General features: G+C 38.5%; 1 protein-coding gene across 1 annotated transcript in view; it reads left to right on the forward strand.

Annotated features, from left to right (window-relative positions):
- The window catches only part of LOC145594152 (uncharacterized), a 45,743-nt gene extending 31,855 nt beyond the window's left edge, over positions 1–13,888 (forward strand). The window contains exon 6 of the mRNA XM_081650489.1: positions 13,283–13,888. Within this exon, the coding sequence (XP_081506615.1) occupies positions 13,283–13,888 (606 nt within the window). The remainder of the gene's footprint in view (positions 1–13,282) is intronic.
- The last annotated feature ends 1,292 nt before the right edge of the window (positions 13,889–15,180 follow it).

The raw sequence follows: 15,180 nt of genomic DNA on the forward strand, positions 1-15,180 counted from the left end.
TTACCTATGCACTTATATCATACATTGCAAAGGCCGATGGGGCGAAATTGAGACACTACCTCGAGACATTTAACTTTTGGAAGGAAAGTACGATTCCACTCTTTCAGCATATAACCATGAGCAAAGAAATCTAAACCGTAATAACCATTGAAGAACCCACCACTTGCCAATGAGACTTAAAGAATGCTAAAGAGAAACCATCGAGGCTAGGAGATTTGTTATCATCTATGATGAACATAGATTATTGAATCTCTTGAGGAGAATGGAACCAGTAACTGATCTTGTTGCTCTGAAGACAATGAAGGTAACTGCAACTGATCCCAGCGAGGGGAATCCGAGCCAAAAGAGGGATCTGAAACCGAACACAAATCCTTATAAAAGGAAGTTGCCATGGACCTAATTACTGTTTAATCAGTAATCCAGCTTCCATCCGTGTCTTTTAAACAATGAATTACATTACGTCACGAAGAGCTTGAACTAAACAAAAGAGCAGATAAGAGTGATTCTCTCCTTGTGCATCCCATCTGATCTTAGCCCGTTGATGCCAATAAAGGAAAGTTGCATGTGCCTCCGTAATCTTCTCCTCCCTAGTATTGAGAAAGAGATATTGATCAACCCTATTACCTAGATTATTCGCTGCCCGAGAAACCTCAAAAACCAAGGTTTTCCAATTTATACCCCAAGCTCTCCGATTAGAAACACACATGTCTAACAACTTCTTTCGAATAATAGACAATTTTTGAGACAAAGAATACATTGGAGAACTAATAAAAGTATGGGATATAATGGAACAAACAATAGAGCAAACCTCATTAGCCGTTAAGCACCAATTCTCTATTCTATACGGATAAGAGTTAAGATCTCGACTCATCGAGTCAGGTAAAACAACGGCAGCATGTTCTTAAAATAATATTGGTTGATGTTGTACCATTGTTTCATAATAATCATTAAACCAAGCGGGAGAGGCATATGCCCTATCCAATCTTTCAAAGGTCGGGTTTGTACTGGCCCTATTATTGGTACAAGTAAAATGTGGTCCCAAGAAAGGAACATCCACCAAATCTAAGTTCAAGCGCCAATCAATGACATCCAGTCTACTCAGAATTGAACTGTACCACCAACCTTAACCGAAAGGTATTCGACCTGATTAAAATCCTCTATCAAACCACGTTCGGGGTAGAGGCTTAAATATCAGAAATAGTCCACCAAACATCCAACCTTTGAGTTACATGGGAGCACCATACACAAACAAGAGATACTTAATTGCATTACCCACTACATATTTACAGAGAACTTCAATTGGAGAGGTATATACAAGAACTAGCACCATGGGTGCAAACCAAAAATAAACAACCCACCACTAAGGTTTATAGCATCTACACCGCAAGAACCAAAAAAAGATAAAGACGCTAGCTTTTGTTCTACCGAATTTACAGGGAGAATAGTTTCTATAAGAAAACCAACATCCAAACCAAAAGTGCGGACTAGTGAAATAATATAAGGAATTTTAGGGGAGTCCGCTTGTCTTAGGCTCCTATGATTCCAAGTTGCTACTTCCATCGCGACTCGGGTGGCTCTTTAGGGGAGGCCACCGAGTGCGCTGAAGACACATTGGAGGAGTTCAAATATGAGACACCCTCACGCTTTTTATAAGAGACAAGGCATGTCGAAGTAGTAGAAACTAGATCATGAAGTCCTTGTTCAACAATTAAATCTGAAAGAAGGAAACAAAGGGTGACCCAATTCTCATATTTTTCATGCCACTGTAGGGAAACTGGAGAAAAGAACCTTTTAAAAGGAGGTTTTGGCTGTTTGAGATGATACACCTTGGCTTGGTACCGTCGTTAACTATTATGCTCTACGAGGGGATTTGATCCGTTAGCCAAGTGAGAATTAATTGCTTGAAACCTATTTGGGAAAGGTAAGGGTTTTTGATAGTGTGAGCAAAGGTTCCTGTCAACAAGCCTTTTACTTTTAATCCACTATAAGAAAAAGTCACGGCAGGATTGGTATTGTTTTGATTAGGTGTTGGTTTTTTATGGATTGGAAGTATTAATGGTTTTGGTTTGATGTTGTTAGAAGTTGATATTGATTCAGGGGTTGTTTTCCTCTTCTTAGAGGCAATGAGGGCACGAGAATCAAGCTCAATGGTTCTTTTTTTGGAAGTGATGCCATTTGTTGAAATCTGACAAGTAACATGATGCGGTGGTAAGGCCAAATTCCTAGAAACAGAGTAGAGATTTACTTGACTAGTTATACATCGTGCAACTCACATTAGGCATATCTTCTTATTTGAGAGGCAATGTCCAAGAGGCTTAGAAGATAAAGAAAGCTCATCACCATCAAAAAGACCGGATACACAAGGATTCAATCTACCAACATTTTTCTTATGTCTAATTTTATTGCACTTTGAGAAGAAAATAACCATATTATCATTACAAATATTAATCCATTTAGGCTTTGAGTTTCCACAGTCTAGATGAAAGCCTGGGTACAATAGCTTAAAAACAGGAATTTGTAGTTTTGCTCTAACTGAACATCTTAGTGATCCAGGAAGGAAATCATCAGTACAAAGCAATTTACCAACAAGGTCAAGAATTAGTTTAACGACACTTATCTCACAATAATCTAGAGGTACCTCGTCGAGGTGAACCCATATAGCGTCATAATCAAAAGTAACATCCCTTATTGAATCTCCTTGATTCCAAGGCTTGAAAATTAGGAGGGCAACATGGTAAGCCGCTGACCCCAACTGAAGCATAGCATCTCTATCACGGCCATCATCACAAAGAAAGAGGAAGACTCCTTGAAAACGATATCCCCAAACCTAATCCATTGGTTTATTACCCAGTGTTAAATACGAGTCTGTGAAAGTATCTACGATCTAAAAATCTCCCAAAAACTATATGGGGGTGAGATGCAGGAGACGAAGCTGTTTGTCGCGGTTTTCGGATTTAGGTCATTTTTTTTTAAAGTCAGTGAAAAAATTTGAAGTTTGGTGGTAAAAATATAAAAATTAAACTGGGTTGTTGATTGGAATTGGGATTTGATTGTAACTCCAAAAGAAGGGTAATGTATTTGGGGAATTAGGGCTTGTTGATCGGAACTGGGGTTTTCTAACTAGATTTGGGATTTTGTGTGTAAGGAAGGAGACAATCAGGCTGATTGAGTAACAATTAATTAAGCTTTAAATAAACCTTTGATTTCTCTGAAAAAAGAAAAAGAAAATGGTGATTGCCACTGGTAAACGGTGGACAAAGGATGAAGATGACTAGAAGCCTCTAGATTTCTAGATATGGAAGCTCTATTTTGGGGAAAGAAACATTGGACTACTTTTTGTAAAGCACGTTAAATACTTGTTTTTTATTTTCTCCAAAGGAATAATTGAAAAATTCTATAACGTTAACGAAGTCCAAAAACTAGTGAAACTTATTGGTCACATATATAGAATACAAACACATAGAGAAAGCACATAATTTTTTATTTCTAAGAAAAAAACTCTCTAAAAGGAGAAAGTTCGAAGTGAGTGAAAAACCTCTGTACTTCTCAACCAATTTGCGTTTGGTTTTGTTTCTTTCACTAATCTCCAACCTTAATCCTTTCTTCTTCCTCACATCTCAAAGCTTTACTTCTAGTTATGTCTCGTTACTTAGATTCCCAAAGCTTTGTTAACCCTCACTTGTTGGTGAAGGTTTCCCTATCCCTCCTCCTTTGGAAGAGGGATTTCAAATATATTGGAATTGCACTGTAATTGGTATGGGATGCTCGAGTGTTCTCTTTATTGGTTATTCAATGCTTGGGGTCTTGTTTTTGGCATCTTAGAGGTCCTCTTCGTGTTTTCCCCTATGGTAGGGATTTTATTTTCTACCTTGGTACTGAGCAGGATAAGCAACAGTTGGATGACCGAGGCTAGGTTCATTTTAAAGGAAGCTTGGTGGTTCTCCAACGCCTTCACGAAGCTTCGGTACCTCTGAATATGAACCTTCACCTACTCCAAATATCACGGCGGCTGTTATTACTATGGTCGACGATGACATGGGTCAGTTTCCTATTCCTCGTCCTAGAGTTAGAATTCTAGTTGATTTGTCATTACCTTTGATTGCGGGTTGTTACTTTCCCACGACTAGCATTCAAGTCCCGTGGGTTTGTTTTAAATACGAAGGTGTGTTTAGATTCTATAAAATGTGTAGTTTTGTCGGACATGGTGATCGCACGTGTGTGAAATCTGATGCTACTATAAATTATCATTTGGAGAATCGTTTTCGTAGTATCCATAACATCACTGGTTGAGTGTTATTTAGTCCAACATATACGAGTTTATATTCAAATTCTCTTTATGGTATTATCCCTACTCCTACGGTTCGGACGGGAATTATAGTTCGGTTTTCACGACAAAGAAAATTCGTCGGAGTTCTAGGCAGATTCCCATCCGTCAAAATAATGACACTTTTTTTACTGGCCTCCCCTATACTTCTTCGGAACCCGTTTCGATTCTTCATTTCCACCAGGTTGTCATCGCCCTCTTGCTCTTCCAGGTCTTTTTCCTCCTCTGACGGAAGGTGTTTTTAGATTTAGCACAGATGAAGTGCTCCGGCGGGATTTGGGAATTAACAAAGCTACTAGGGAGCAATTAGAGGTCCCAAATCATGAAGCAAGACAAGCACCACGTATCACTCATGCTAGCAGGGAAGGCAACGCGTGACATTATGTTGGCAGCTAGAATTTGGAGCATACACGTGGTGGGCAGCCCACACGTGATTAGTAAGGGAATGTTAGACAGGTTTGGCGGAAAGACTTGTCGTCTTTTGTAAAAGGATATGTTAGAAACCCATTGGGTGACCTCAAGCTTCTTCTCGATGAACGTATCAGCATGTTCTAAGTCATCAATTAAATACTTGGGCTTTGGAAGCCAGTATTGTTTTCTCTCAAGTTCATTCTCCAACTCACGTGCCTTTTAATTAATACGGCTCTCATTTCATTCTAGGTTGGGCAAGCCCAATTGTGACACTCAAGACTTTCGGTTTCAGTCCAAGTGATTTGTTTGCTCCTTCGTTTATGGACCGTAAGGTCCCCTCTAGACAAATTTAGTAACAGGCTTCTCTTCCCCGCCCATGGGTCCTAATGGGCCAACTTTTGCAGAGTCGTTCAGAGAGGGCTCGATCAACTAGGCTACCCAAGGGGGAGACGCATCTCCAGTTCCATCTTTGTCAGCTTCTTTTCCAAATGAAGTCTCCGAGGAGTCCCCCGCGGCTGATTCGTTGACGGAGGCGTTCGAGTTTGTAACCCCTATTATTTTCGACACCCCTCTTGACAACATTTCCTCAGTTGAATCCCCGATTCAAGACGAAGAAGATGAAGCATTACCTATGGACTGCTCGCCGCCACTATCCCCTAAGGCAGAGCATATTTCGGCCCCTGTTATTCTAGTAAGCAATCAAGAATCATCTTCCCACTCTGCAAATTCTCATAGTTTTCTCCTTCAGTTCGTAAAATCAGAAACAAGGGTACACGGGTGTGGAAATAGGTGGCTAATCGATGTCCTGCGAAGAGGTCGGGTGAAACAATTTCTCCTTCAGCTTCTCCAATTACTATTTTACAGGGTAAACACGCTCGTGTTAAAGGGTGTTTTCTATGTTTATTCTATGTTTGATCCCTTACAAGAAACCTAAGGGTAGCTCGGCTTGTGCTTCATACACTTCTTCTTCTGAGGGCGCGGTGGTCTCCCGGTCTAGACCATCTACGCCGGGATGAAGATAACGGCTTGGAATTGTAGGGGTTTGGATCAAGCGGACTCCCCTAAAATTCCGTATATTTTGTCTTTAATCCGCTCTTTCGGTTTAGATGTAGTTTTTCTGATGGAAACTATGCTTTTTGTAGATACTGTTGTACAAAAACTAGTGTTTGTTTCCTTTTTGGGCCGTTGTAGGACAGACGCCGTAGGTCTTAGTGGTGGTTTGTTTGTTTTTTGGTTTTTTACTTTTCGGTTGATTTTAGAGTTTGTTTCTCATAATGCACTACTAGAAAACAGCCAAATAACGACGGAAATTTCCTGTCGCAAACACCTCATTTTCCGTCCGAAAACCTGTTTTCGACGGAATTTCCGTCGGAACTGGTTGTCGCAATATACTTCGTCGTAAAAATACACTTTTCCGACGAAAATTCCGTCGGAACCACTTTTCCGACGGAATTTCTGACGGAAACCAATCCGTCAAAAGAGGTTTTCGGGCCTAGGAAAGTCCGTCGTAAGTTTCCGACGGACTGTATTCCGCCGGAAAATTCCGACGGAATTTCCGTCGGAAAATTCCGACGGAATTTCCGTCGGAAAATTCTCTAAAACAACCAAAAAAAAAAGCCTACCCCCACCACCCCTCACCACCGGCCACCGCACAGCACCAGCCCCACCCCAACCCACCTAGCCCGTACCACCTCACAGCACCAGCCCCACACCAGCCGACCGAAACCTCCATCAGAACCCTAAAAGATCCGAATCCTCGCCTAACCCAAGCCCACCCAAACCAAACCTAGATCTACAACCCTAACCCTTACAAATTCGGCCAAACCCCCCAACCTAAGCAAACCACCCCACCACCCACCTAAAAACCACCACTGTGGCAACCGAAAACAACCGTCACCACCAAAAATTAACAAAAAAAAATTAAAGAAAAAATTAAATATCCTTAGCCATTACCCACAAAACCTAAACTCCAACAACAACCACCTTCCACCACTAGAAATTGTAAAAAAAAATCTGATAAAACAACAAAAAAAAATCAAAATTGAAAAAAAAGATACATACCTTAATTTGACCACACATAACCTTGAAATTGGGTTTTAAAGGCGAAATTCGACCATAAAAACTCTAGATCTAGAGTTTTCATGGTCGAATTTGACCCGAAAACCTTTGTTTTAGGCACGAATAGAGAGGATAAGGGCGAAAAAGATGAATATTGTTGTTGATGTTGATGCTGGTGATGGTGGTGTTGATGTCAGTGTTGCTAGTGTTGTTCGTTGTTGATGTTGGTGGTTAGTGTTGGCTATGGTGGGAGATTTAAGGGGAAAGTAGAGTAGAGGAGAGATAGAGAAGAAGAACGAGAGAGAATGAGCAGGAGAACGAGATCGAAAGAAGGAGAATGAGTAGGAGATTCAGAGAGGGGAGTGATATTCAGAGAGAGGAGTGAGAACGAAAGAGAAGAAGAGGAGAGAGGAGAGAGAAGAGGAAAGATAAGGAGACAAAGGGAGAGAAGAGGAGGAAATAGAACATGGGTTAGGCTTTCTAGGGTTTTATGTTTTCTTTTAAAAAAAAAAAATTATTCCGACGGAAAATTCCGTCGGAAATTTTCGACGGACTATAAATCCATCGGAAAAAGTAATTTCCTACGGAAATATCCGTCGGAAAGCACATATTTTTCGACGGATTTTTATTCCGTCGGAAATTTCCTACGGATTTTCGACGGATTTGTAGATTTCGTCGGAAATATCCGACGGAATTTAAATCCGTCGGAAAATTCGATTTTTCCGACGAAATATTTGGTCCGTCGGAAGTAGTCCGTCGCTATTTCCCTGTTTTCTAGTAGTGATGTTATTTTTTCTAAATATGGGTGATGGGTAATGAAATAAAACATCTCATGTTTGTGTATGGAGCTCCTAAAACCATAAATAGATTAGAAGTGTTGAACACCATTTCTAATATCCTTGCCTCTTTTACAAATGTTGTCTTCTTAGGGGACTTTAATCAAGTTGTGTATCTTTCCGATAAAGTGGGGGGTAGTCGTAGTATTCCAGGGAGATTAGATTTTATTCAGTGGCGGTTGGATAATGAACTCATTGACGTTCCATTATTAGGTCCTACGTTCACTTGGAATAATAATAGAGTAGATTTAGATCCAACTTTAGAACGTTTAGACAGAGCTAACACTTCTCCCACTTGGATACAAAATTACATTACGACTACAGTTTCACACTAGCCTATTTTATTTTCAGGCCATTCAGCTATAATACTTTCAGATGTTACGACTACACATAAAGGGTCCCGTCCTTATCAAATTGAAAACTGTTGTCTTTCTACTTTGGAAGTCCGGTCTTTTATTACCTCAACTCTTCTTCAATTCTATGTTGGGTCTCTGATGTTTTCCTTGTCTCATAAGTTGGAAATAATTAAAGCATATTTGTTGATCTGGTGTGTTTCTCATAAAAAGAGTTGCGGTAGAAATTGAAAATATTTAGCTACTAAGGTGGGAGATTGTGTGTCGAGCCTGCTCATAATGGTGCCAAAGAGCCAAACTGAGGTGGGATGCATTGTGTGATCGTCATTCCCAGTTTCTTTTCTCAATGGTCCAAGTTCGTAGTAGGCGTAATAGTTTTCACTGCTGGAAAGATGCCTCGGGCAATTGGATCTCTGATTCAGGTGGGGTTCAGGAGCTTATTAATGCCTACTACACATATCTTTATACTTCGACTTTAACGATTCCATTGCCAGAGTCTTCTTGGTGGGACTAGTTGGATCTTCCTTCTCTTTCTCAATCCCACAAGGACCAGTTGCTTCGCCCATTTTCTGCTTTGGAAATTTAGAAAGCAATGTTTCATAAAGAGGATAATAAATCCCATAGCCAGATGGTTATTCTTTGGCCTTTTTCAAGCAGCATTAAGATAAAGTAGGTCCTTTCATAATAGGCGCGGTCCAATATTTTTTTCTCACGGCTATATTCTAAAGGAATGGAATCGTACTTTTATGGTTTTTCTTCCCAAGGTTGAGCGGCCAGAATCAGTTTCACAATTTCGGCCTATTGGATTATGTAACGTCATGTATAAGTGTATTGCTAAATGTCTTACGGGTCGTCTTCGTCTCGTTTTTCCACATTTGATTCTTCCTCTCAGAATGCTTTCGTTTTAGGAAGGCTCATGTTTGACAATGGTTTAATTGCTCACGAGGTTCTTTCTTACATGAACCGCTAAATAGCCCGTTAAAAAACTTTTATGCGACACTGAAATTGGACATGAACAAGGCTTATGATCGAGTTAGGTGTGATTTTTTGGAAAGAGTTTTATAGGTGTTCGGGTTCCCTCCCTATTAGATCCAACTAATTCGTTAGTGTGCTTCTACTGTCTCTTATCAAGTGCTGATCAATGGTGATCCCTCGCCTATGTTTCATCCCATGTGCGATCTTAGACAAGGTGATCCTCTCTCCTCGCATCTGTTTGTTTTATGTATGGAGATTCTGTCAGCTATGCTTCGCTGAGTTGAGAAGCTTTCGCTTATTCAAGGGAATCGAATTTCCAGATGGGCTCCATCGATATCTCCCCTTTTTTTCGTGGATGATTCCCTTCTTTTTTTCCACGTTTCTCCAGATTCCTATGACCAGATTATGTCATTACTTAAGGATTTATATGAGATGTCAAGTTAGATGATTAATCTTCAGAAGTCGTTTGCGAAGTTCAATCCGAATACTTCGTCCGACTACAGGGACTCCGTACCATGTAGCATGCGTCTTCACCGTCAGGATTCTTTAGGTTCTTATCAAGGGATACCCGTGGAATTGGGGCGAAGTAAGTTCGCAGCTTTTGGCCTTGTTTTGGACTCTATTGCAAAGCGTCTTTCGAACTTTGCTTCGTTACGGCTATCGGCGACAGCTAAGTTGATGATAATCAATTCGGTTTCGATTGCTTCCTTTAATCATGTTCTGTCAATTTTTAAGGTTCCGGCCTCCATTTGTGACTGGAGTGATGGTCTCTTATCCCGTTTCCAGTGGCGGTCATTTTCCTCCTCTAAGGGGTTGGCTTTTCGCGGGCTCCGCTTCTTTTCTGCACCTTCCGAAAGGAATGGGAGGCTCTTGGGTCTTAGAATTGTGTCTATGTTAAACTCAGCTCTTTTAGCAAAACAATGTTGGCGTATCCACCACCACCCCCACCTCCTTATGTCAAAGGTCTTGCTTTCTAAATATCCTACTCTTACACTGTTTAGGACAGGAGGCATTTCTAAATCTTCGTAGGGGTGTTGTGGACTTATGGATGGTATTTCGGTACTATCTATTGGTCTCATTTGGAAGGTGGGATCTGGTCCAAAAATGTGGGAGGATGACTAGGCCCTAGAAGGTTAAGTTAAGTTTAAAGCTTCATTTGTTGAGTCGTCTTTGCCGACTCATGTATCTTCTGTTATTGATCCGCATACAAACGCGTGGGATACATCCATGATACATCGACTGTTTGACCCCTCATTAGCACATCGAATACTGTTGTAAGAAAGGCCTCACAGTGTCATGAATGACTTTGTCTACTGGAAGTTTACAAGAGATGTATATTTTTCTACTAAGACGGTATATGCTCATCTAGTTCGACGTTCACTGGCTTGTACCAGCTTCAGATATATAGTGGAAACAGTTTTGGGGTCTCTCTCTTCTTCCAAAACTGAAAGTTTTTGTTCGAAATTTGTTGCATGGCGCTTTACCCTTAACAGATCATCTTTGTCACCGCGGGTTGCCTCTAACTCCTTTCTGTGTCTTTTTTCATTAGAGTTGTGAAACGACGTCTCACCTGTTTCGAGATTATGTGTTTGTTTCAGAACTGTTGGTTAGGAGTCTTTTGGCTTTTACTCGTGCTACTTTGCAGGATAAACCCTTTAATGTTTGGTTTATGGACACGGTTGCAGCTTACAAGGATGCTAAGGATTGGGGTGATTTGTCATTTTTCATTTCCTTCATGTGGGCTATCTGGTTGTCTCGTAATCACAAAGTCTTTCGCCATGCACTTATATCCCCGACCATGATAATCCACTTGGCTGCGGACTGGGTCTCTAGGAGCATGGAGGCTTTGGCTTGTTCTCCGCAAATGCGCCCAACCAATCAATCTCGTATGTATCCTATTATTCCTTCGATGTTAGGTTACATTTCGGGGTCTGACACTGATACTCTGGATTGTTGTGTTTTACTAGATGGAGCCTAAAATTCTCAAGATATACGGCTAGCATAGGTTGGGTTTTTCGAGAACTTCATTCGAACTTGGTGTTACGGGGTGGCCTCCGGGCTATTAGAACAACCTCAGCACTTCAAGCAGAGCTTCATGCATGTTTGTTGGCGATTCGGTAAGCTAAGCGTCAAAGGATTGTTCATTTATATATATTTACAGATTGCGCTCAGGTATTTTCTCTTCTTCCTCGAGTATCCGCGGATGATATCTTCTGTGTTTTGTTATTAGAGGCTTTTCGAGATGAGGTTCGAGATCATTCGGCTTGTAGAATTAAAAAGGTCCCTCGTTCCTGGGTCTCGCCAAATTATTGGCTAGCAGCTCAAGCTCGCCGTCGTATCTTTATTTCTTGGTCTTTTCAGTTGTCTTTTTTCTTTTTTTGGTCTTATTTATTTGTTTTCTTTGAAAAAAAAAACAAAAAAACAAAAAACATAGAGAAAAGGACGTAGAAATTAGTCCCCAATAGCAACTGAAAAAAATCTTTATTGGATGGATTACCTTGCAAAGTAGGGTCAGCAAAATTATATTATTGCCTTGTTTGTTGTAATATCCCTTAAGATTGCTTTAAAGAAACTTAACATCCTACTCATAACAACAAGATGTATCTTTCAATTAGGGATCTTATAGGCAAAGATACTTCTCAATTAAGCGTGCTTGGCTAGGAGTAGTCTTAGGATGGGTGAATTCTTGGGAAGTTTTCCTAGCATGCGCAGGAGTGAGAAAAAAATGTGTCAGAAGATTTTGTATGTATTGGTCTGTGAGGACAGTTGTTATCCCTTCATGATCATTTCGTGACAATATAAATGAATATGCTTATGTGTTAAACTTGATCCTGCAATTCTCTCTTTACTGCTAAGGATATGATAATATAAATGAATATGCTTATGTGTTAAACTTGATCCTTTCATGGAACTTCTCTTTGTTAATTTTTCTCGTGATACCCATAGAACTACTTAGTTTGTGTTAGGTGTTTCTTATTTCTTTCTACAAATAATATAAAAAAAAGAATATTTAAGTTCGTTTTATATTATATAGTTTTGTGGAGATGGACTTCAAAACATAGGTAGCTTATTTTGTCATCGTCAATAGTACAGTCCAAAGTTAACAAGTTTAATAAATTGTTGAGAAATATAACTTGAATCGATGACCAAGTAGGTACACGATCATGTAGTCCATTGCACACGATCGTGTAGTCAGTGTTATTATGTACGCTCCTATATATATGGCCATGTGGTTCTTGGTACATGGTCATGTAATTCCGCTACTACAAGACACGTCACACGGTCGTGTGGTTTTAGTCATGTAGTTATTAATTGGGCTTTGGCCCAAATCAGCTTGTTTTGGAGGGTATTTACCCCTTAGGGTTAGTCCTAGCCGAGTTTAATTAAGTGATTATTATTCAGAAATCTAACAGTCTTGTGTTTATTTCTCATTTGTGAGATTTGAGAGAGATAACATTAGAAATCTGAGAGACAATCAATCTATTTTCTGTGATTGGTCTAAAAGCAATTATGAATCTTATTCTATTTTCGTCAATATCAATAAAACTATTACTCTCACCTGCCCATGGACTAAACCAACACATCGGTGGTGAACCACATAATTCTGCGTCTGTTTTTTCTTGTTAATTTTAAATTCAATGTTTGTTATTTCTCACATCCGATGTAACATAAGTTGCAATCGATCACAAGCATGGATTTTGAACATTTTCATCTTCTTTTAAGTCTATAATATAATTAAGACCTTTTAACGAGATTAGTTTTTATTTTTCTCTTTTGCGAAGGATGGATGGTAAGTAATAAATGGTAATTGGGAGAAGGTGGTGTGTGTCACGGACTTATGGTGTTATACAAAGCATATTACACTTTGGTGTCCTTTAACATGCATGGTGGTTTAAGAAATGAATGAAGAGGAGAGGTAGGTACTTGAATTGGGATTTTAAGAAGAATAATAATCTAAGGTTGTGATATCATATTAAATTCTTTACTACCTTTGTTTTATAATTTCCTCTTTTAGTTATTTAAGATAATTGACACACTACCATAAATTGTAAGAGACCACAATTATTAAACTACATTGAACATACTCATCAAGCCTCACTAATCATTCCTACTCTCACACGTATTTTTTTTTATTATTCACATTTAAATGTACTAACTTTAATTTACATTAAAAATTCACTTTACGGTCATCACTTATTATTTACTTGCATAAGGTCAGCGTGTCAATTATTATTAAATGGATGGAGTGTTTTTTATTCTACCATAGTGATCTGAATACCTTTTTAAGGAAATTTTGGTTATGTTTTGTGCGTGAAATTCGCCAGGAGGTGGAAAGATTTGTACCGCCTGTCCTAATGGAGGCAAAAAATAAGGATGGAAATACCCCTTGGACGGTTTTTACTACAACACACCAAGAGTTAATAACAGCTGGGGGAAAATGGATGAAAAAGACAGCAAGTGCATGCACACTTGCCTCAACCCTAATTACAACTGCAGGATTTGGAGCAGCAGTTAATGTCCCAGGATACCATTCATCTGATGGTTATCCCATATTTATCCACCAATGGGTATTTGGTGCATTTGTTGTAGCAATTGCAATCTCCCTTTTTTCATCTATAATTGCCATCTTATCATTCTTGTCAATTGTGACATGTCGTTTCTCTGTTCAAGAATTTCTAGTATCTTTGCCTAGGAGGTTGATCTATGGTTTGATGACACTATTTTTGTCTATGTTTAGTATGACACTAGCTTTCAGTTCTGCAGTCTATCTTTTGTTCGGTTCTATGAAAGTGGCTATTCTAGTTTTAGTGGGTGCTACGGTTGTTGTAGTAAACTTGGGTGTGCTGCTTTTGCCCCTTCTCATTCAGTATTACAAGGCCACTTTTAGTCGTGGGGTTTTTGGTAAGAAAAATAGTCGTATACTTCATTAAGTATCGACCTAATTGCATCCACATTCTTTTTTCCAACAAATCAACTTTGCAACTTATTGACCACAAGGAATGGATTGGCGGCCAAAATCAGTGGGAAAGGATTGAAGATTTCATAATTGGTTAAATTGTTCTATATAGATAAATTAGACTTTAATATATATCATATTTCTATTGTATGGTTAGCCATTAGAATGTAATTTGTATCCCATTACCTTCTATATTTTTCTAAGTTTTGTATCTCGATCACTCTATCTTTTATATATACTTGTGTTTATGCATGCAATGCATGTTATAATTTTAATACATAAAGGTTATATATGTACAATTTATATGATTATTTGAATTCTTACGATCTATTATACTAAAGTTCAATCTTATTTGTACACTAATCGTTAATGAAAAATAATTTGAAAAAAAGTTTCTAGCTAGTAAAATTTCATAAGCTATGTAGTAATTTTTGCTTTTAATGTACGAAGCTAAATATTAATTTTTTTTGTTACCATCTTTTTGTTTTTTTTTTTTTTTTTTTTTTTTTTTTTTTTTTTTATTTTATCCATTTCATTAGATTTGAATTAAACCAACTCAATTAACATTTTTTTACTGAAACAACTATTTTGAATTTTAATGTTACTAGGGTAGCTAATGTGTGCGCTATATCTAGCCATGTACAAGAAGCTCTTTCGATTTAAATTTAGTTGTTGCATACAACATTAAATTAATAAGGAAAAATATTCAAACAAATATCTTAAGGGGTATAAATGTATGTACACTTGTAGTTGTCGTACGAAGTTCGCTTACTTTAGCATAGGTGAATATGATTGGCGATCTTAAGAAGTTAGATTTGACAAGGGATAAAGTAGGGAGCCGCACAGAAGTTTTTTTTGGTTCACTTTTGTGCACACACATTATTTATGTTTAAAATTATATCTTATCTTTACTTTAAGAGAAAGTATTATTAAGGTATCTTTGAGTGTTGTAATTAAATCAGTAAAAGGTTAGTGACAGGGTAACGTACATTTGTGAGTTCAAGTGCGAGTGCTTGTGAGGTTAAGTGAGAAAGACATTGTTAGGTTACTAGGTTTTGAAGTGATGACAAACAACTTAATTGGTTGCTGCTTGTTTTAGTATTATCAACTGTTTCCTATGTGCAGTAACAACTAGTCTAAGTTCTTGAAGATCGATAGCCTTCTTGAATAATGGTCAAGGATATGATGAGATCAAATGGGTTGATCCAAGGAAACTTTAAGAATTGAAGTATAGAAGATCTCTAAAACACGATTTGTATTTTAGTC

Source organism: Chenopodium album, chromosome 19, assembly GCF_948465745.1.
Source record: "Chenopodium album chromosome 19, dcCheAlbu1.1, whole genome shotgun sequence".
Classification (NCBI taxonomy): Eukaryota; Viridiplantae; Streptophyta; class Magnoliopsida; order Caryophyllales; family Amaranthaceae; genus Chenopodium; species Chenopodium album.